Source organism: Ochotona curzoniae, unplaced genomic scaffold, assembly GCF_017591425.1.
Source record: "Ochotona curzoniae isolate NIBS_2020 unplaced genomic scaffold, NIBS_Ocur_1.0 contig_2723, whole genome shotgun sequence".
Lineage (NCBI taxonomy): Eukaryota > Metazoa > Chordata > Mammalia > Lagomorpha > Ochotonidae > Ochotona > Ochotona curzoniae.
The window spans coordinates 27,085,446-27,108,684 of NW_024465573.1; the positions used below are offsets into that span (position 1 = coordinate 27,085,446).

A 23,239-nucleotide genomic window follows, 5' to 3' on the forward strand; every position below is an offset into this window, starting at 1 on the left:
TCTACCCACCATTTGATGGATATTTGGGTTGTTTCTCCTTGTTTGCTGCCATGAATAATGCTGCTATAAAACTCAAAGTGCAAGCTTTTATATGGATGTATGATTTCTTGCTCATTGTATTATACATATGGCATAGAACATAATGAATTCACCGAAGAAAAAAAGCCATTTTATTAACCAAAACACTTCAAATATACACTATTTTCCAGGAGTCCTAGAGACCAGGGTGCAATGAAGAATGGGAATTTTTTGTAATAATGAATTGACAGGTGAATGAATATGAAAATATTTTGATTATCACTGATATGTAAATTGGCTATAAAAGCATAAGAAATGTTTGAAATATCTGTTGATATTGATAAATTTAGAATTGTTTGAATTAAAGTTGATATAAAAATCACTGTTTTTATTAGTTTTGAAATGGTAATTGTTTTGCATGAAAAGATAGACCAATTATATATAATTGTGTGTAAGTATTCAGAAAAATGATTCTTTACTATTTAATCTAATTATTGGAACCTTTTTAAGTTACATATCAGGTATTTCAGATGAATACTGACATCTACATTGAGACTTGAGTGGAAATCTATACTAGATTTCAAACTTTGTGTTAGAAAAGAGTAACATATCTCATTGGCAAATTTTACATATTGATTACATGTTGAAATAATAATATTTGGATATATACTGGCTTTAATAGCATATATACTGTTATTATGGTTAATTTTAATCCTTTTTTTAACCTAACTACAAAAATCTTAAAATCGATTGGTGGCTTTCATTATATTTTCCTTCATTTGGGTTGCTATAAGTACTTTATTGATGCAACCAAAAAATGGTTAACTCTCCTGATACAGATTAGAAAAATGCAGAACAATTTTTATTTTTGTCATTAGCCTCCAGTGGGAAGTACAGCACATTTAAAACATGTGAATGTAGTGTAGCATAGTAAATAAATATATGTGATAGAATTAATATGTATACTGACATATTTCAAGGTTGTAGAAAGATAAGTGAGAAGATGTGTTTCATGGGAAAATTCAGATGCATATGGCATTAAAATATGTGATAAGCTAATGAGAATTTCATGTTTGTAAAATGACAGTAATTCGAGTTGAAATGGTTGTCTTTTTGCATTTATGTTCAAGATGTGGAATACTTTGCCATGCAACACTTTTGTAAAAAGAGAAATTTCTTCCCAAATACATGTGGTTACACTATTATTTACTTCTAACTATTCCTATTTGCTAAGATATAGGTTTTGTAAATGAAATTTAAGGCCCATCTGTTTAGTGAGAAATTTGCCTACTGGGTTGAGAGGAATGGTGACTTTTTTTGAGGCTTCAAACTCAACTACCAAATATGATAAGTATTTTCTCATTTAGCATTTTTTCTAAGATAATGAAACATGAGTAAAATTTTAAAACAAAATAGGGAAAATGCTAAATAAAAGGCATTACATTATTTTCATTATTTTTTGTTAAAATGGATCAAAATTATATATAACATTTTCCTGCAAGTATAAATCTTATCTTTTAGATATATTAAATTTTTTGGACCAAATTACTTTCTAAAAATCCCTTCATTAAAACTATACCAGACTTTTTGGTATAAAATTTGGTTTACTTTTTCATACATGCAATTCTTTTATAAAATATAAAACATGGAGTCACATTTTAATAATATTCTAAGTAAAAAAAACTATTTTTGAGTAAGAATGTAACTTCTTTATGGATGCAGTATGAATACCATATTGAAATTTATGGAAAAACAGCACAAAATAGATTCAGAGAATTAATGGTGAAGAATATGAGAAAATTAACATTTTCAAAGTACAATGAAATGCTTTTCTCAGTCCCACACTTCTGACATTTGAGCTGGGCAATTCTTCATTTGGGGGTTGCTCTGTGCATTTCAGGATGTGTAGTTTCTACCCACAAAATGCGTGGAGCACTCCTTCCCCTCCCGAAACCCAAAGTTTCAGAATCTAGGCATTGTCGGGTACGCCCGGGCAGGCAAGAATCATTCCAGAGATTAATCAGTTCTACTACCGGGAAAAACAATGAGGTATTGGTTACTGTTGTTTTGCAACCTATGGAATCAGTATCAGTGCACATATTTCACAGTTTTATAGACTTCTCTGATGATGTGGGTATTTGTTGTGTTAGTGCATATTCAGGAATTTCAATAACTTATTAGGTATATGAGCGTATGCATACATAAAGGAAAATCAAAGTGGACAACATGGGCTTTCCTTAGCCTAGGCAGCTTCCTTGGCCTTCTCAAGAGGATCTGGAAGCTACGCAAGTTTGTAAAAATCCTAGAAGGGTGGTCAGTCAAAAGCTGGTGGACTGGAGGGAAAGTTAGATACGCACTATCAGTAAAGGATAGGGAGACCTTGGCCAGCAGCTGGTTGGGGTCTAACTTCCTGTTACCCCCTCACATCCCCAGGCTACATGCCCTCTTTCTTTGCTTGTCAATAAGAGAAGTGTGAAAAGCACAGGCTTTTTTTTTTTTTTTTTTTGGAGGGAGAAGAGAGATGGTGATCAGAACTGGACATGTTAACTTAATGATTTATGTTAATATGTATATTCTTCCTTGATTTGTAACATTTTCTTTTAATGAGATTATTCCATTCTACTACCTGGAAAAATGTCAGTGATAAAGATCTAAGGAGGAAGAAGATGGGGTTCTTGAAGGAAAGCATTACCAAGAGGGGGACGGAGGTGCGCCTTCCCCAGAACACAGGTGTAAGTGCAGCCGTGTCTGGTCCACAACGGAGCCAGAGGCTCAGCTGCTCCATAGTCTGTGAGACTGCGTGCTTCTGCTAGGTGGCTCCAGTAGAACTGACTTAGAGGAGATTAGAAGGAAAGATGCTGGGTAGAACTAGACTTGTCATCTGGATTAATGAAATGTTTCAGGCAAACTAATCAAAATGGGGGAAAAACCCGGCTTGAGCGGAAAAGACATTTGTAGGGACCATAGCCTAAAATGACCTCCAGAAGGAGAAAAGCAGAGAACTCCTGTCTGGGCAGTATATCCAGAGCCCAGGAAAGAATAACTTGGAATTAGGAAAAAAAAAAGTCTCATTTTTTGAATCGTGGTTTAGACTCTAGCAATACATTGCCAGCTGTAAAATAGAAGTTAAATTTCTGTGTTTCGTTTTCTTTACAATTTCACATATATACAGTACCTTTTAAAGTAATTAGAAATCATTAAAAGTGTAGTAGAATGACATTCTTAACCACTGGTTTTACAGAGGTATAAGACAAAATTTCACAAAACTGTATTTGTAGCAATATTGACATACATGGACATTTTTAAATTTTAATTTTATCTCCCACATATAAAAGAGAATGTGAAGTATTTGTCTTTCTGTGTCATCTTATCACTCAACATGATGTTCTGCAGTCATGTTTATTTTGCTGCAAATGGTAGAAATTCATTTTTTTTTTGATGGCTGAATGTATTCCACTGTGTATAGATAGTACTTTTTTTTTAAAAAAAATTTATATATTTTTATTGGAAAGGCGGATATACAAAGAGGAGAGACAGAGAGGAAGATCTTCCGTCCGATGGTTCACTGCTCAAGCGGCCACAGTGGCTGGAGCTGAGCCAATCCAAAGCCAGGAGCCAGGAGCTCTTCAGGGTCTCCCATGCGGGTGCAGGGTCCCAAGGCTTTGGGCTGTCCTCGACTGCTCTCCCATTCCACAAGCAGGGAGCTAGATGGGAAGCGGGGCTGCCAGGATTAGAACCGGCGCCCTTATGGAATCCCATTCAAGGTGAGGACCTTAACCAATATGCTATCATGCCAGGCACTAGATAGCACATTTTTAATCCATTCGTTTGATGATGAGCAACTTGGCTGATTCCAAATTTTGACTATTGTGAATATAGCTGTCATAAACATGGTGATGTAGGTATCTTTTTCATTGTTGTTTCAGATTTGGGGGTATGTACCTAGTAATGGAATTGCTGAGAAGTCTTTCTAGCTTTTAATGAAATCTCCGTGGTGGTTTTCACAGTGGTTGCATTAATTTGCATTCCCACCATAGTGTGTAGGTGGTCCTCCGTGTCCACATCCTCACCAGCATTTGTTACTCTCTGCTTTGGATTTTAGCTATTCTGTTGGGGGGAGGTGTATCTCATTGCAGTTATGATTTGCATTTTGCTGATGGCTAGTGAAGTTGCATATTTTTTCATATATTTGTGGTCGTTTGTATTTTTTGAGAGCTGTTTATTAAGGTCTTTTTCCCATTTCTTCACACTTGATCTTAGCCAAAAGGGCTGAGAAGGTTTTTTTTTCCCCATTTCTTAGTTGGACTGATTATTTTTTGGTTGCTTTAAATAAAAACAATGATATGTTTGGGATATTTATTCCTCATGGGAATGGTAACTTAAAATATTTGTTCCCATGTTGTTGGATGGCTCTTCATTCCGTCGATCATTTCCTTTGCTGTGCAAGACTTCTGAGTTTGGGATAGTCCCTTTGTTTAGTTTTGCTTTTGTTGTTTGTATTTGTCCAAGAAATCGTCCCCTATGCCAGTGTCTTGGAGTATTTCCTGTACATTTTCTTTCAGCAGCTTTATAGTCCCATGTCTTTAATTTAGGTCTTTGGTCTATCTTGAGTTGAGTTTTGCATCTGGTGAGAGGTATGGATCTAATTTAATTCATCTAATTATATACGTCCAGTTTTACCAGCACTATTTGTTGAAGAGCTTATCCTTATTCCACAATATGGTTTGAGTGTTTCTGTCAAGAATTAGTTGGCTGTATGTATGTGAATTTATTTCTGGGCTCTCCATTCTATTCCATTGACCAGTTTTTATGTCAGTACCAAACTGTTTTATTTACTTTGTAGTATGATTTGACATCAGGTATTGTGATGTTTTCAGCTTGATTTTTCTTGCTCAGGATTGCTTTGGATATTAAAGTCTTTTGTGATTTCATATGAATTTTAGGACTTTTTTTCCAATCTGTAAAGACTATGACTGGTATTTTGATAGGGATTCCATTGAATCTGTAGTTGAGACATTTTAATGAAATTGATTCTTCCAATCTATGAACACTTACTATCTTTCTATCTTTTATGTGTCCTTGATGCTTTATTTCCTCAGTGTTGGATAACTTTTATTGTAGAGATCTTTTACTTTGGTTAAATTGATTTCTAAGTGTTTCATCTTGTTTGTGTGTGGCTATTGTGAATGGGATTTCTCCTCCGCTGAGTTCATCATTAACATATAAAAAAGCAACTTTTGGCAGTTATGTTTATTCTATAACCTATAACTTTACTGAACTGATTTATCAATTCAAAATGCTTTTTGGTTGGGTGTTTGGGCTATTCCATGAACAAAATTATGCCATCTGCAGATGTGGATAATTTGACTTCCTCTTGTCCAAATTTGATGCTCTTTTTAATATCCTTTTTCTTTTTGAAAGTTTATTTTATGATACAGTTCATAGGCTCCGGGATTTCCACTATACCCCTCCTCAAGTCCTCTTTACCAACAAATTTTCCTATATTATTACAATACTATAGTCCTTCAAAACACAATTCTAAGTCCATTGTTATGCTATGTAAGTGTATCCTGACATTGTAGATATGGGCATTGGCCAAGACTCCAGCATCCTATTGTTAACTTATACTCAACAGTTCCATTGGGAGTCCATCTCTGATCTAGAAGTAGAGATGCACACTGCCCTGCATCCTCACATCTCGATAGTCTCTGTTATACTGTTTCTCTAAATGACTATATGTACATGCCATTTATTTCTTCTTCCTCTTGCTAAATCTTCCAGTACCATACTGAATAAGAATGGTGAAAGCAGACATACTTTTCCTGTTGCAGATCAAAGGGCACGTATTTTCGATTTTTCACCATTCTGTATTGATATTGGCTGTTGGTTGGCATAAGTAAATTAAACTGCCTTTAGATCGAAGACATGATTATTGTGCCACAGTCACAAAAGTGAAGAAGCATACTCTAAGAAGGAGAGGTGGCAATGGCTTATGTCTTGTGTGTCTTGTGGCTCGGTGGTCCTGTGGCACCACAGACAGCTCAGACTCTCAGGTGGCAGGGATGAGGCCTAAGACCAGGACCAAGTGGGTGCCTGGTGATGTCCTGTCAACATAACTCACCTAGAGTGTGGTGGGCTGCTTGGTAGGCTCAGTACTGGAAGTTCCTGGTCAGAGTGTAACGGCTGATCTCATTAACAACGTTAAGCCACAGAAAGCACCTTTTCTATTTCTGGAAAGTTTTTGGCTTCATCATTGTTTACAATTTACAGTTTAGATTAATTGGTTCATATTTATATTCTAAACGACATTAGAATGCAAACAAAGCTGGAGTTTGTGGTGGAGAGGCATAGGTTTCTGAGGAAGGCTACCGAACGGAGGAAGCTGGGCCTTGGACTCTGCCCCGCTCTTAAGGGAAACAGGAACCCAGAGCAGCAGGTACTGGCAGAGGAAGCTGTAGGACTGATCCCTCCACAGTCCTTACAGAGCGTGGCAGGGTGGGGAGAGAGGAGCTGGCTCTGCGCCGAGGGATGCTCCTGGGACTGTCAGTGACTGAAGATGCTGCCATAGAGTATCTTGTGGAAGTCAGCTTGGTTAGTAGCCTCAAAAAATGTATTTTAGGGTGGACAGGGAATAAAGCAGTGTGAAGAGCTGGGCCAATTGTCATTGGGGAAATAGCAGAAAGAAGGCTGGATGTTTGATGGTGGAAAATGAAGCCTAGAGAAGGAGACAGAACCCTAGAATATGTCTACCCCAATAGAATGTCTCATATAGCTGGATATTCGTGAAAAAGAAATATTTATAGTAAGAAAATCAATGGTGATCACATTTTTGTTGACTGCCACATAACCTTACTAATTAAAGCAAGAAGTAGAAAGAAAAGATTATTGGGTTAGGTGAAAAAAAATGCTTAGAGAACCATCAGTCATGTTTGCTAATATAAATTACCTCAAAATACTGTCTAGGCGAGTGTTTGGCAAATGGTTGTTATGATAAAGTGACCAGTGATGTATCACAGGGAATAACCCCCATGATTTCCCCTAAGGTTGTTCAATGGTTAAACTAATCATGATTTCCTAACCCTGTCAGCCAAGATTCGTGTGAGTAAACGGCACACAATCAGAGAAATTAGGAGTCCAATGAGTAGTGTGCTGCTAATGGGCCATGGTGTTAGACACAAAGGTTTGTACAAGACTGCTATTATACTCACTCACAATACATATAATGTTTCTGTTCAATTGAAGTACATCCTGATGGCACAAAGTACACATGAGATGAACTGATTTCTTCATCAAATTAGGGAATATTTACTAAGAGGAAACGGGAGGGGAATTTACACATACAGTAGAGAATACATTTTCTAGTCCTTATACCTATGGAGTCATCGTTTATACAAATTAAGGTCAGCAATATGAGTTGGACAATAAAAACATAAATCTTCACCTGGCACTGTCTTTGGTACATTTTCAGTTCTTGCAGGAGTTTCTGATTTTCATCCTGTAATTTATTCCTGCTTAGTGCTATTTCACTCACAGCTGATTTTAGCTTTGCAATTATGAATTCATCTCTTTCGTTGGTTTCACAGCTGGGATCTGGTTCACATATCAAGCGAGGAATTTCGCAGCTGTTGTCTTCCATGCTCTGTGTTTTACCGTCTACTTGAGTCTGGTAACTTTGTGCCTGTTTCTAAGAAATGTGAAAACTGTAAATTAAATGAAGAATTTCACATCTAAGTTTTACATGAAGCTTCAGAATTATGTAAAACAGTAAAAGCATTTAAATGTGTTACTAAACAGTGAAGACTGACCTTTTATAATTAAGTTTTTGTTGTTAAAATCTCCACTCTAGATGGTTAAAGAGAAAATATATTTGTTTAACATTGAAGCAAAGATCTAGGATAGGGAAGGGTCTGAACAGTAATAAAAATTATCTAGAATCTGCAGAAAGAATAAATTATGAATTCAATTACACAGCAGTTGAAAGATGTTTCTCTGATTTATAACAAGGCAAAACAAATCATTGGTTTGAGGTGGAAAAGTTGTGAAGGCAGTAACAGGCAAATAGCTCCTATTGTACAAAAACTTCTATAAATAAAAGCACAAAAGAAAAATGAGCAAAATTTATGGAGATAATTCGGAGGTGAAATGAGAAAGGCTAAGAAGTATGAGAGGTCTTTGAAAATTGTGCACTGTGGAAAAACTGTGCATAGATTTTGATTTTTTTGAACGAAAATAAACTTACCTATTCATTTTTCACATACTTTTGCAGTCTCGCAGATGTGAAGAAGTGATTAATCTTTTACAAGTTTGGTCAAGGAAATGCAAAAATAATTCAAACTGTCCGAGACTCTCTTATTACCCTGCCCATGGTCATGTGAAAGGTGTTGTTCAATGACATAATGGCAACGACATTTTTAAAAGCATCATCCCTTAGTTATGCAGGCAAACTCACCATTCTAGGATTTCATGAAGTTCTGATCATACTCACCATTGACTCTACTCTGTTTAGTGTTTCTGTCTGTAAATTGATTACATGCTGAATGGCAAAGCTACCAGTATGTAACTTTGCATTCATAAATTAGTATTAAGTAACATACCTGGAATTGATTACATTTCTCAGATAATAATTTTTGTTGAGCATCTAAAGAAACCAAGTGAGTCTGATATAGTATCTCTTGCTTGTCCCATTCTCTTGATTTTGCTCTAAATTCCTTTTAAAAAATGGAGGAACAAACATAAATTGAAGAGTATTACTCATTTTGAATTACCATGACCAGGGCTTCTTTCATTTGTGTATCTTCATTTGCAGGGGCAAAAAAATGTAAATCCATGTATTCCTTATTAAGAAAAAAATTTTTTTAAATATCAAATCACTTACATTGGATTTATTTACTGTCTAATAATTTTTGCTAGAAAAATATAAAATTTGTAATTTAGTCCTAATATAAAAAAGCACTGAACATTCATTCAGTAAAATTAAAATTTATTAAAAAGTCAGAATTTCTCTGAACAAATGCTGACTAGTAAGAGACCTGCAAGCATCTTCTTTTTTTCTTAATTACTGGTTCCATTCTATTTACTGATTCTGGAAGTTTCTTCCGTCCTTCCATTTTTAAAAAGATTTATTATTTTTATTAGCAAGACAGATGTTCAGAGAGAAGGAGAAACAGAGAGAAAGTTCTTCCATCTGTTGGTTCACTCCCCAAGTGGCTTCAAAGACTAGAGCTGATCCAATCTGAAGCCAGGAGCCAGGAGCCTCTTCAGGGTTTCCTATGTGGGTATAGGGTCCCAAGGCTTTGGGCCATCCTTGACTGCTTTCCCCGGTCACAAGCAGGGTGCTGGATGGGAAGTGGAGCAGCCAGGACACAGATTGGCACCCATATGGGATCCCAGCAAATCCCGGCAAGGATTTGTCAACTAGGCCTTCTTGCCGGGCACCCTCCTTTCAATCTTTACAGTCTGTCACCAAGCAGGGATAGGGAATGATAATGCCCATGAAATCATTTTAGTTTTGCTCTGCCAAGGTAACTGCAGGTAGGAATTGTAATTCAATAAATTTATAACAGGTTAATTTTTAAAAATTTATTTATTTATTTATTGCAAAGTCAGATATACAGAGAGGAGGAGAGACAGAGAGGAACAGGCTAATTTTTAACATAATTTTACATGATCCACAGACTATGTTATAATATGCAAATGGTCCTTGGCAAAAACTGGGTTCTTCAGTCCTGTTTGAAGTTTGGACAGAGTGACTATTTGGACTGAATGTTTATGTTCTCCCATTCTTCCCCTGAATCCATGTGTTGAAGCCCAATTCCTGTGTAATTTTATTTGGACTGGGAGCTTTTGGAAATAATTAAGCCTGTGTGGCTGGAATTCTCATGAATGAATTATGCCCTAATAAGAAGAGATATGAGAAAGCTTTCCCTGTTTCGATGAGGGCAATGGCAGACAGCCATCTGTAAACCAGGAGGAGGGCCCTCCCTAGAATCTGACACTCTGAACCTGGACTTTCAACTCTCAGAGCTGGAAGAATCAATGTTTGTTGCTCAAGCCAATTTGTGTTATTCTGTAGCAACAGCCTGAACTAAGACAGTGACACTGTGGCTTTCAAGAATACTGTCTAAGTGATGCCAAAACCCAACTGAATCCAAGAAAAAGACATCTCGGCCTCAGTTGTGTATTAATCTGAGTTAACCTGGAAAGGAGGTGGTGCTACTTAGTTTAACAAAGCATATGCAATTGTTTGAACTTTCTCTGCAGCAGTACGGTTGTCAGGTTGTCAAGCAAGATAATCTCTTTACAAGTTAAAAACATGAACAAAGGACATGGCTTTAGGAATGTCTTAGGAATGTCAAAGAGAGCATTCCTACTTCTCAGGAGGGGCTGGGGCTGGCCATTTTATCATCGTTCTCGCAGTTGCTGTGTATTTGATTACTTTCAGATATGACTTATATTGCATGACTGTACAAACAAAAGCATAGGACTACCATTTCCTGGAATTTAAACATGTCTCAGCGAAGCTTTGAAAGAAGACGGCATGGTTGTTTAAAGCTACTGAGTTTCTTGACTATATATTGCATATGGATATGAACAGGGCGTCGATGCACTGGTGTGTCTAAGCATCAGTTCAGTATAACTTACTGAGTAACTAATGTTCACCAGGGACTGTGAAGAGAATTCAGGGCAATTTTGTGATTTTCACAAAGATTTTTGAAAGGAAAAATATCAAGCAGTATGCACTAAAGTAGGGAAATGCACATATAAAAGCAATTCTCCAGGGTTGAGTGTAATAATTCTGCCACATAAACCTGTGCAGAGGATGCAGGGATTGTCAGCCATTTACTAGAACCTGTTAAATTGGAACCTTGTTCCTTTGGCCAGACTGATTTGTATTCTTTTGAAGAGCACCTGAATGGCATGATTGGCTATGCAGAAAAGTAAACATGCTCATGCAGAGCATAAAAGCTCCATCTTGCTTAAAATGAAAATTAACATTTTATTTAATGTTTTTAAAACAGAAATGGGTCTTTAAAAACGTTTGGGTATATTTTAATTTTGTAAATTCTAAAGTTCTCAAACAACAACTAATGAAGGCAGGTTATAAATTAAGAAGCTTTTAGGGCAATTAGTATGATTTAAAATTGGGTGGTAATATATGGCACAAGAAATAAGGATAGACTTCCATCCCAAATATATGAGACTGTGTTATGATATACAATGTCTTTACAAGGATAAATAAAGACAGTTCATTTAAAGTTATTGACTTTGATTCTGACACTCAACAGTATAAAAACTGGTACAGGAAAACAGGATCTTCAGCAATAATGACAAGGTTACAAAATTAGGCTCAATGCAGTCTAGATTTTTAAATTTCTGCGTATTTTTAATACGGAGGCATCTATGTTGTAGGATGTCAGGATCTGCGTAAGATTGAGCAAAGCAGTTCATATCTTTTAGAAAACACAAATATTCAATGTCAGTTACCTAGAAACCTCAAAAAAAAAAAAAATGCTGACTCCTAGAGAGTTTTAGAAACTGCTATGGGAGCACCCACCTCGACTTCTTACAAATGCTACCGCAGGAGTAAATAAGGCAGGTACCCCTGGCTCCCTTGGTCTTATTGATGTGTAGGCTTCCACATTAGTAAACCAGCTTAAAATATAGGTAGGAATCTGAGCCATGAAGAAACCTAGAAGACTGCAAGACTTTCTGTGGAGACAGGAGTTGCCAGCTAGGTTTTTGAAGGTCAGTAGATTTGCCTAGAACTCCAGAGCAAACTTTCCATGGCTGGAATCCCCTTCTAGGCCAAGTTATTAAAATCAGAGTTTAAGTGACAGTAAACAAAGGCTTCTGATAAATGTGAGGAGATGGTCTTTGGTAATTACATTACATCAGGGACTTTACAAACCTCAACCTGTAAGAACTTTTGTTACGAAAGTTTTATACACATGGAAAAATTGAGAGTAAAATAACTCCCACCCCATGAGTCCTCCATTTGGTATAATTGCTATTGACTTTGTCTATTTCTTCTTATCTTGCCAATCTCATTAAGGTAACTGCCAGGCTGCATGTATTTTTAACTTCAAATGTTTCACTGTGTGTTTAGTTTTCTTTTTCCCCTTTCACAACCACAATGTCTCAAAAATGGTATTTTAAACACCATCCACTGACATAAAACAGACAAGTTCTGTAAGGCTTACAACCGCCCTCAGGGTCATGGGGCAAATTAGTGAGTTAGTTGAGGCCTGTCTTACGTTATAAACTATCATGCTCTTGCGTAACTACATGCTGCTTCCTGTTGCTGTCACTCCAGTGCATAAATGTTTGTCCCAAAGCAAAACCAAGGAATACTAAACTGTGGCAGTCGAGTTAGTAAATTAAGCCAGATTTCCAGGTAGTAAAAACAGGTACATGAATTTGTCTATAATTATCTAAGGCAAACTGTATAGTGTGTTTACAATTTGGGGGATGTTTACAAACATAGCAAAGCAGATGCTGATACTAGTTTTCACTAAGATTTCACAAGACATATTTATTCAAATACTTAAATCTAAATTTAAAATGTGCAAATAGTATTTAATGAAAATGTAAAGTTGTTTTCTTAAAAAAATCCAGTATGTATGATTGTGGTTCTCGCACAAACTGAAAAGTTAACGAAGTGTGTGTTAGTGTCTGACCTCTGCTTTTTCAGTGAGAAACATGTGCATTGCAGTGTACATCTCTGGGCATCTTCTGTGAGACCAGCATGTCCTTGAGGCCAGTCTGGTTATAATAGCTCATTAGCCAGAGTGTACTCCATGATGCATGTTCATAGAGTGCCAGTTTACTTGGCATAATTTTGTAGTTGGAACACTATGTACAGGGGCTGGTGTTGGGGCATAGTGGGTCAAACTGTTGCTTACAGTGCATAAAGCAGGCAGTTACATCACAAGTGGAACAGCTGGGACTCAAGAATTGGTGCCATATGGGATGCTGGCACTGCTGTGGTGGCTTAACTCTCTGTGTCACAGCGTAAGCTCCTGAAGTACTAATTTTCTTTAATCTTGAAAATAATGTGTGTACACATATATAACTTTCTCAGCTATCTGTTAAAAGGGCATAAAAGTAATGCTATACCATAATATTGAGTATACCGGTACCTCCTAGCTCTTGATGCCCAAAGATAATTCCCCATAAAAAAAAAACAAGATAAGTACAAGATAAGAAATAAAGGAAGATCTGGGCTAGAACAGGAGAAAAAAGAGAGAGGAAAGAGAGAGAAATAAATCAAAGTTTCTATAAAGGCTGGGTGGTTGCAGGCTCTTTGCTATCAATGAGAAAGTGAAGGCACTGGCTGGGATGGGCTACTGGGGTTTAGGGCTCAAGAGGAATGAAATTGAGAGGGGTAACATGAAAGTCTACTTGGGGTCTACTCAAGTAGGTTCCTGACTAAATTTAGATAACAGGAATTTAGAGTGGACTCTATTTGTAGTTTCATGACTTGAAGCAGGAATGCTAAAGAGCACAGGGAAGGAAATGAGCTGGTTTGTTTTTCTCCAAGGCTGGAAAGTAACTGTTAATTATATCTTGCCAATAGGAGGCTGGACTTTCTGCCATTGTCTATACCTACAATGTCATGATACACTTAAATAGCAGAATGATGGACTGGTGACTCTGAAGGACTCTACTGTTGTTATAAAGAGGGAAGAGGGAATGGGGAATGGGGAGGGTGGAAGAGGAGGAAATCCTTGAGCCTAAGAAACTGTATCATGAAAAAAAAAAAAAAGGCTAAGGGCTCATGGCACGTGTTCCGGGGTTCCGGGTATCGAAAGCCACTCATAGAAGTCCAGAGTATATAAACAACATATGGGGCAAATGAATTGGGGCAGTACTATGCCTTTAAAGAAAAAAACAACCTGAAACTTTACGCGGGCTCTGAAGAGGGTTAGGAGCTTCTTTGGGATTTAAGTACCTAACAGTTAAGTGGTCGTTAAAAGATATATTGGATACAGACCCCAGGGGTGTCCTCCAGTTTCAGTCAACAGCTGCAGCTGCAGTGTCTGAACCTTTTTCCTTTTAAGCTGTCCCAAAATGCTGATATGTATATATAAAAGATATATAAATCAAAGTGATGTTTTAATTCACTAAGTGCCTGGAGGGAAGGTACACTAAGAAAATGCATGCAATGAGAAGTTGATTTGTATGCTGCTTGTATGTGGTAACACAGCTGGGCAGGCCACTGTGCAGCTAGAACCACGCAGCCCACAAGCCCAAGCAACCTTTGGCACACATGAAGCCACCCGGAAATAGATCTCACCTCCAGTTTCTGGTTCAAATTGCTCATTTCAAAGGGCATTTCCTCCTTGTGTGGTGAGTCTTTTCGTCGGACTTTGTTTTGCTTCATCTGGTGTAATCTCAGTTTTTCAAAGCTATTTGTTAGTTTGGAGAACTGTAAATGAGAGAAAATACTTGTTTTTTTTTTTTCATATGTTATACTCACTTGATTTCACAGTATTTCTTTTCTTGTGTACCACTTTGAAAATGTAAGTCATGATTAGAAAGTGCAGTAAAGCTTAAATGTTCCAATTAGTGAAAATAGAACCAGCTATTAAAATTAAATTATTGAAGCTGAACATGATTCAGCTTTCATGTAAATTTGGGACTTCATTAACTGCACAGTTAAACAGTAATTCACCTGATAAGTGTTTTGTTCAGTTTTGTTTTAACCATATGTAGCAAAGCTCACAATTGGAAGAAACAGGTTCTTTTCTTATTTTGATTTAGTGCCATCTTGTGTTGACAATTTTAATTTCAGCAACTCAATCTATAAATTAATCAGCGTATGTTTTTATACAAGAAAAGGCATAAGCCATGTCAAGCACTTACTTATGCTAATATAAGCTTAAATAAATTTAGATATGAAAGTGGGATTCGGCCCTTTTAATGATGAAACTTGGTTTAATTTAGACGCTGTATTTTCCCATCACTTTTTGTTCTACTTTAAATAATATATTAAAGGCAGCATAGTGTAACAGCAACTGTGAGGAAGCTTCTCCCTGCATTCACATCTTTTTTATTTATACTCTCCCTGCTGAAATAATTATAGGTTCACAGGAATTCACGGTCCAGGACCCTTTCACCCAGTTTTCCCCAACATTTACATCTTATTGAAGTAAGGCATGGTAGTAGACCCACATAGCTAAATTGGCTCGTGTGTGTGTTCTAAGCTATTTTTATCACATGTATAACTCTGTTCACAACCAAGATACAGAGCTGTTCTATTCCCACAAAGATCTCCCTCCCTTTCTGCTCATTCCCCCAACTCACCTCCATAACCAGGTTAAGAATGTAAGGTGGAATCATACAGTGTATGACCTTCTGAAGTCGGATTTGTTTTCATTCACCCTTCCTTGAGATTCATGAGTTTATCAACAGTTCATAGTAGTTTATGGTATGAATGTGCCACAATGTGTTTAAACTATTCCCACGCCATAACATTTTGACTGTCCTCAGTTTTCATTATTACAAGCGGAACAACTGTCTCTGCTGGATCTGACGGTAGCCACTTCTTGGGGTTTTTTCTCATGTAATGTTTTACTGAGATAAAATTCACCTAATATAAAGTTCACCTGGATAATATTTCACCTCATGGATATACCATATTTTGTTTTCTGCTTATCAAATGGTGGTCATTTTGCTTAAAGGCTAATGCTGCTCTGAACATTTGTGCAGAAGTTTTTACATGGATCTATGTTTTCACTTTTCTTGGGGTATGCTGTGTCATATAAGAACTCTACCTTTTATTAAAGGAGTAATTGCAAGTTAACACTCGTGTAAACATAAGGTAGGGGCAGCGTGGTGTTACAAAGCACAGACCTGCAAGGCTAGGCGCACAAATGAAACCAACAGATAAGCTTAGTGTTTTATTATAGACCAAAGGCAAAAAAAAAGAAATTCCTTCAAGTGATTGTATAGAAAGATGTTTCAAATTAAGAAAATCAGAAACTACCTCACAAAATAAAAATGGCAAAAAAGCACAAGCAGGTTTTAAAGGAAATACAAATCTAATAGCCGTTACAGCAGAGAGCAATCAGTTGCCTACTGGTTTACTCTTCAAATGGTTGCAATAGCTAGGGCTGAGACAGGCTGAAACCAAGAGTCTGGAACTCCATCCGTGTCTCCTGTGGGGTGGCAGAAGGCCATGTACCTGGAGACATCTTTTGCTACCTTCCCAGGCAATTAGCAGAGGACTGGATCAGAATTAGAGCAGCTGGAAGTCAAACCAGAATTTCGATATTTCGATTTTTTTTTTAAAGATTTATTTTTATTATTTTTTTATTGGAAAGGCGGATATACAGAGAGGAGAGACAGAGAGGAAGATCTTCCATCCGATGATTCACTCCCCAAGTGAGCGCAACGGGCCGATACTATGCCGATCCGAAGCCAGGAGCCTCTTCTGGGTCTCCCACGCGGGTGCAGGTTCCCAAAGCTTTGGGCTGTCCTCGACTGCTTTCCCAGGCCACAGGCAGGGAGCTGGAAGGGAAGCGGGGCTGCCGGGATTAGAACCGGCGCCCATATGGGATCCCGGGCGTGCAAGGCGAGGACCTTTAACCACTTGCGCCACCGCGCCGGGCCCGATATTTCGATATTTTGATATTTAGAGTTTTTAATCCATTCTGAGTTAACTTTTTTCTGTGGTCAACTTAATTCCATACCATGTGAATATCCATTCAGTATCATTGGTTGAAGAGATGAACTTTCTTCACTGAATTATTTTGGTGTCACTTTTGCCTTATTGTACTTAACATTTACATGATTTTATTTTACTCTTTTACGTTGAACGAGCCTGTATAGTTAAATTTGAAGTGAGTTTCTTTAACAGTAAGTACGAAGGGACATACTTTATCACCAATCTCTGGCTTCTTGTTAGTGCATTTAGATCATCTCCCTTTAGTGAGTATGTTAGGTTTAAGTTTGACCTAATAGTTTTTTTTTACTTCCTGTTTTGTCTGTAGCCACTGAACATTTTTAGAATGTTTAGGTAGGCTGAACATTTTTAGAATCCAGTTTCATTGTAATTTTTTCACCTATTTTTGAGGTGGCTGCTTCAGGGAGCACTAACTCTGATGTGTTAATTAGAAATTGGAAAGTTTACTTTCTTTTATGTTTCTTTACCTTGCCCCATTTATAACAGTTGTGTTAAGCATTTTTTTTTCTAATATATTGAGAACTATATTAACACTGTTATTCTTTTGTTTATTTTTTACTATAAATAATTTAGAGAACTTGAGGGGAGAAGATAAATCTTGCCAATTACCCATGTTTGTATTTCATTTAGTTTCCTCCTCGCTGGTGTTTCGGGACCCCTTCTTTATCTTTTCTTCCTGTATAGAGAACTTCCTCAAGCCATTCTCTTAAAGTAGATCTACCAGTGACAAATGTGCTTTGCTTTTCTTTGTTTGGAAATGTCTTGATTTCCTCTTTATTTCTGAAGGCTATTTTTGCTTGATAGAATTCTGGGTTAACAGTGCTATTCTTTCAGCAGTTGAAATATGTTGTGCTGTTTGCTGCTGGCCTCCACGGTTCCTGACGAGAAATCTGCTATTGCTTAAAGTGGTTTTCCCCCATAGTACAGTGTCACTTCTGTCTTGCTGCTTACAAGATTAGGTTTTGTCTTTTCATTTTCAGGATCTTGTGGTGTGTCTTAGCAAGATTTCTTTGAGTTCATTATGTTTGAGATTCACTTAGCTTCCTGGATCTGTAGGTTTACATTTTTGTCAAATTTTGAAATTTTATTTTGAATACTATTTCCCTGAACGCTTTTTAACTCCCATACTTATCTTCTGGGACTCCTATTACATAAATGCTGAATATTTTGTAATATTATCACATGCCCCTGAGGTTCATTTTATTTTAATACTTTTTCATTTTTTAAAAGGTTTATTTTATTAAATTGAAAGGCAGAGTTTCAATGAAAGAAGGAGGAAGGGGGGAGGGAGATCCTCCATAAACTGGCTCATTCTCCAATGGCTGCAGCAACAAGGGCTGGGATGGCTGCACCAGGCCAAAGCCAGGGGCCTGAATCTCCTTCTGGGTTCCCCATGTGGGTGCAGGGATCCTAGGACCTGGGCCATCTTTTCTTTCTTTCCCAGGTACGTTGGCAGGGAGCTGAATGAGAAGTGGGGCTACCAGCATTGCAACTTAACATGCTACATCACAGAACTGGCTCCTTCTTCTGGTCTTTCTACTGTACATATTGGATAACTCAGATCGTATTGTTTCTAAGTTCACTATGTCTTTCCTCTGTCCTCTCCATTCTGCTTTTGAGCCCATCTACTGAACTCTGGTTATTACGTTTTTCAGTTATAAAATTCCTGATTAGTTCTTTAAATTTCTATTTCTTTGTGAAAGTCTTCTAATTTTTTATTTTGAGCATGTTAATTTTACTATCAAACAATGGTCTCTAGCATCAAACTTCTGTCAGATAATTCATCTTGGTGTTAGCATCTGTTGATTTTATTCTGTCATTCAAGTTGAGATCCTTCTGGTTCTTGCTGTGATGTGCAATTTTCTTCTTCCTCTTCTTTTTCAAGATTGATTTAGTTATTTTAAAAGGTAAAATTACAAAGAGAGAAGAGAGGGGAAGTTTTTTTTTTGTCCATATACTGGTTCACTCCCAGGATGGTTACAGTGGCCAGGATTGGATCAGGCTGAAGCCAGAAACTGGGGGCTTCTTCTGGGTCCACCATGGGGGTGCACAGCCCCAAGCACTGGGACCATCTTCTGTTGCTTTCCCAGGGGCCTTAGCAGGGGGCTACATTGTAAGCAGAGCAGCTAGGATTCCAACCCATGCTCACATAAGATTGCAGCATTGCTGGTGGTGGTGGCTTAACATGCTATGCCTCTCTATACTGGCCCCCGATAAGTGGTTTTCTTTTGAAACCTGGACATTTTTGTGGATTGTGTTAAGAGACAGTGTAATTACTGCATCTTAGCGGTCCTTTTTGGAAAGTATTCAAGCAGGGAAAATAGAGCACTACTTTGATTGCTGAGGGTGGCAGTGCAAGTTCCAGTCTCAACTTGGTACTGGGTGAAGTGTTCCTTGTTTCTACTGAGTAGAAGTTCATGGTCAAACTTCCCAGTGTCTTTTTAACGTTTTCAGGTTTTTTATTGGAGACAGATAAGGGAGGAGGGTGTTGGGATTGTTGGGAAGTTGAATCACCAATATTACCATCATACACAGTTTTTCCTTCAAAATGGATAATTTGTATGTAAAAAAAGAAGTTCTAGCAACAGTTTTAAAATAACTTGAAACTCAATGATGACATTTTCAAAAATTTATTTGCAAGTGTTCCCATCTGTTGATTCATACCCCGAATATTTGCAATGGCTGGGGCTGGAAAGAGGGGATGGGCATGCAATCCAGGTCTCCAAGGAAGTGGCAGGAACCCTGTTGCCTGACCCATAAGCACTGTTTTCAGGAGTCAGCATGGGTGGGAAGTTGGGACTGTAACCCAGGAGGTGGCGGGAACCCCAATGCCTGAGCCATAAGCATTGCCTTCCAGAGTCAGCTGGCCGGGAAGCTGGGGCAGGAGCCAGAGCTGGGACTGTAACCCAGGCGGGCTAGAATCACCTAATCTGAATCATGACATTTTTTAACAAACGTATTTCAGATACACTATTTTTTTTTGTCTTCTTCCTTTCAATATTCTAGAATGGAATTGTGATTTAATTACAGTGGAAATATCAATAAACAGTGGGGGAAAAAAAAAGACCAACAGTAACAAGCTATTCTCACTGTTTGGCTCACTCACCTTCTACACCAAAGAACTTCTGGAAAACATCCCCACAACCTTTGGCATCTAGGAACTGATAGAGCTAGGCAAAGTCCAAAGGCTTTCCTCTGGCTCCACTGACACTGAAAACTTCCTCTGCAAAAATTGAGAATTTCCTTTTTCTTCATTTCTTTATTCATACCAAAAAAACAGTGTGTCTTCTCGATGGCAAATGAAGATTCTCTTCCAGTTTAACCTTCTGAGTCTGATTTTCAATTCTTTACCCAGATTGCAACCACAGAAGATCAGGAGAACATTTCATGCACAGGGAGGGAGCAAGTATAAAGTTCTCTTTATTTTGACATCGTGTGGGTGAGGTTATTCAATCTACCCTGGGCACTCAAGTTTAGAATGGACAGGTGTATATTATGGGGGACTGAGCAACATGGCAATGTCCCTCTCTGCTGCTGTCATTGCGTTGTGTTCCTGAACTTTCGATGGCAGTACACAGGTGCCAGATAACCTGTGTCAGACCAGCGGACCTGGGGCCAGGCACCCTCTGTTGTCTTTCATTGATTCTGCTTGATTGGAGCCTACATTTGCTTCCTTAGATGAGTGGCTACTATGATGGGGTGGTGACTCCTCACTAGGTTTCCATTGACATCATCCGTGAAAGGGGAAGGAGAGGCGCCTAACTGCCACCAGGCAGGTGGCCGTGATGTTCACTGTCACCCTGAGTTGTGGAAGGGCTTGTTCATGTCTATTGCTAATGAAGATCCTGGCTCTCACTCACTCTTCCTAATTTGCAGTGCTCTGGTAAACATGTAAATCCGGGTTTTCTACTCCATTTTTGCTGCTAGTGGAGATGCTTGTTTCTACCCCACCGAGTCTCCTATGGTGTTTGGCTGTGGTTAGAACCATTGTTATCTAGTTTATCTTGTCAGGTCTTTTGTGTAGAGATAGCAGGCTTTCTTTTGCGTTCTTTTTGTTTGCTTGTTTGAACACATTGGTGCATCCAGTTTGAAAGTTTCTCTAGTATCCAGTTTAGGATATGAAAGGCAAAAAGAAATCCGAGAGAGTTTACCATCGTGTCATTCTCTGTGTCCCAGAGTCCCTTACCAATTTTTCTTCTCTCCATTTCTTGAAGTCTTCTTATGTTGTTTCATAAATAATATCCAAGATTTTTAGCTATTTTTAGCAGACTGAGAGGGACTAGTTTCTACTCCACTGTTCCAGTAATGAAAGTCTCAGATGCATAGATTTTTCTTGTGTGTATGTGTAGAATAGCTTTATAATGGTTAGAAGGAAAAGAAAATACCTATTTTTAAAAAGTCAGGCAGTTTCTGTAACAAAATTGGACATATTTGAGTTATTCAAAGTGGAATGTAACAGTAAAATGTACTCTTAATATGTTGAAAAATAAAATTTTAAATAAACCAGGAATTTCAAAGAAAAAAGCAGTAGAGTGATCAAGCAGCAACAAAACACATTTGTTTCAAGATATCATTTTCTGATTAGAAAAAGATGACATATTACTTAGTAGTATTTCTACAAGCACCTCAAGTACAGAGTGCCTTTCTATTTGTGCATTTATATTATTATTTACTTGAAAGGCAGAGAAAAAAGGATTTCTTCCATCCATTGGTTCACTCTCCAAACTGCCCTGAAAGTAGTAGGTCATCTGAGCAACAATGTACTCTGATATCTTGGCTCATAAGGACATGAACAGGTTTTAGTTAAAAACACATACAGGATTCTCTGGTCCAATGTCTTTGGAGAAGGATGGATGAAAAGATTAAATGGGTTTGCTTAATGCAGAGCCTCCTGCAGTGTGCCATGTGCTAACATGAGCCCTGATTCTCAGGAGAGGAAGGCTATGGCCTTGGCCAGCAATGAAATGCAGTTAAACAGCATGTCCTTAACTCGTACTGGTAGTGTTTCACAATAGATTTCTTTGAGATCACCCTAAAGATATTTGTTGGGTAACACTGAAAAGAAGCAGCAGCCAGATAATAATAAAACAGTGAGTTCTGTAAAACATCAAATGGCATGGATTCATACTATCAAGTTGCGAACAAACATCCGTAAACACAACATGTTTTAACAAGAGAAGTGAATAAAAGTACCCAGATATTAAAGATTTGGTAATTAGGACTGCAAAAGTTCATGGGAAAAACGCAATAAAAGGAAGTTTATTGGAGTGCAAAACTTTTTTTAAAAACTCATGCAGTTTTTTCATTTAAAAATTCATGGAGCATGATGGAGTATGCTAATGGCTAGAGTTCTCGCCTTGCACATCAAGGATTCCATGTGGGTACTGGTTCGAGTCCTGGCTGCTCCACTTCCCGTCCAGTTCCCTGGTTGTGGCTTGGAAATGCAGTGGACGACGGCCCAAAGCTTTGGGACTCTGCACCCATATGGGTGACCAAGAAAAAGTTCCTGGCAACTGGATTCAGATCAGTTCAGCTCCAGTCGTTGTGGCCACTTGGGGAGTGAACTAGCAGATGGAAGATCTCTCTCCTTTTCTCTGCAAGTCTGACTTTCCAATAAAAATGAATAAATATTTTTTAAAAAATTCATGGAAATATGTATTAGATAAAAAAAAACTATGCATAGACTTAAATTTGTTTTGCCCTCAAATAAACCTGCGTTTTAATTCTGTTTTCCCACAGGGTTCTTTTTTCTTACTAAGATTCCTATATTAAAAAAAAACCAACTTATTTCAGTTTGTTATCTCTTTTGTTGCACTGAACTATTATAGTGAAACATATTTGCTATTGTTTTAGAGTTTTATCTTTGTATAAAAAGCAGTATTGTTTGACTTGGTGATAGTAACAATCTTAGCTAAGAAAGCTGTAATAGTATCATAATCTAAGCTACCATCTAGTGGCACTAACTTGAATTGCAGGCAAAATGACTACATACATGAAGCTACTCAGGAATTCTGGCATCATGTTTTACTTTCCGATCTTAAAGGCCAGATCCTCTCTCCCTGAAAAGGTACTTGAGAAACTTCAACTACGTTGGATCCCTTTGATTATATTATTGTATATGAAATCTTTGTACTCCAAAAATGTTGATTGTAAAGGAAAACTTCATCATCCGGGATGTTTCTCTGGGACTCATTTATGGGGTTTACACAAGAATCCAGCATCCAGTGGATCTGATATGCCTGGATGACCACTGCCCTGTGTTCTGTCTGTTACATCATGGGAAGATTTTTTGCTTGCCAGCATAATGGAAAGAGGGAAATTAATTTCAGAATGAAAGAAATTAATATCCCTTCTACCACATATGCAGAAGTGCTGTTGCTGTGAAATATTGTATTAGTAATATTGTATTATTCTTTCAGTTATCTGTTTCATAATAGCAGATATGCATAGTTTCAATGCTCATGGAATGAAAGATATACCTACTAGGCAATAATAGACACAGAAAACATTTTTCTGTGTCTATTATTGCTGTTT

General features: G+C 37.7%; 1 protein-coding gene across 2 annotated transcripts in view; it reads right to left on the reverse strand.

Annotated features, from left to right (window-relative positions):
* The window catches only part of DEUP1 (deuterosome assembly protein 1), a 91,071-nt gene that overhangs the window by 43,309 nt on the left and 24,523 nt on the right, over positions 1 to 23,239 (reverse strand). Inside the window, exons 5-7 of one of the 2 annotated variants that reach the window (XM_040977145.1) lie at positions 14,315 to 14,446; positions 8,613 to 8,726; positions 7,460 to 7,702 (exon numbers count right to left, since the gene is read on the reverse strand). In XM_040977145.1, coding sequence (XP_040833079.1) covers positions 7,460 to 7,702; positions 8,613 to 8,726; positions 14,315 to 14,446 — 489 coding nt within the window. The remainder of the gene's footprint in view (positions 1 to 7,459; positions 7,703 to 8,612; positions 8,727 to 14,314; positions 14,447 to 23,239) is intronic. The other variant, XM_040977146.1, reaches the window with a different exon arrangement.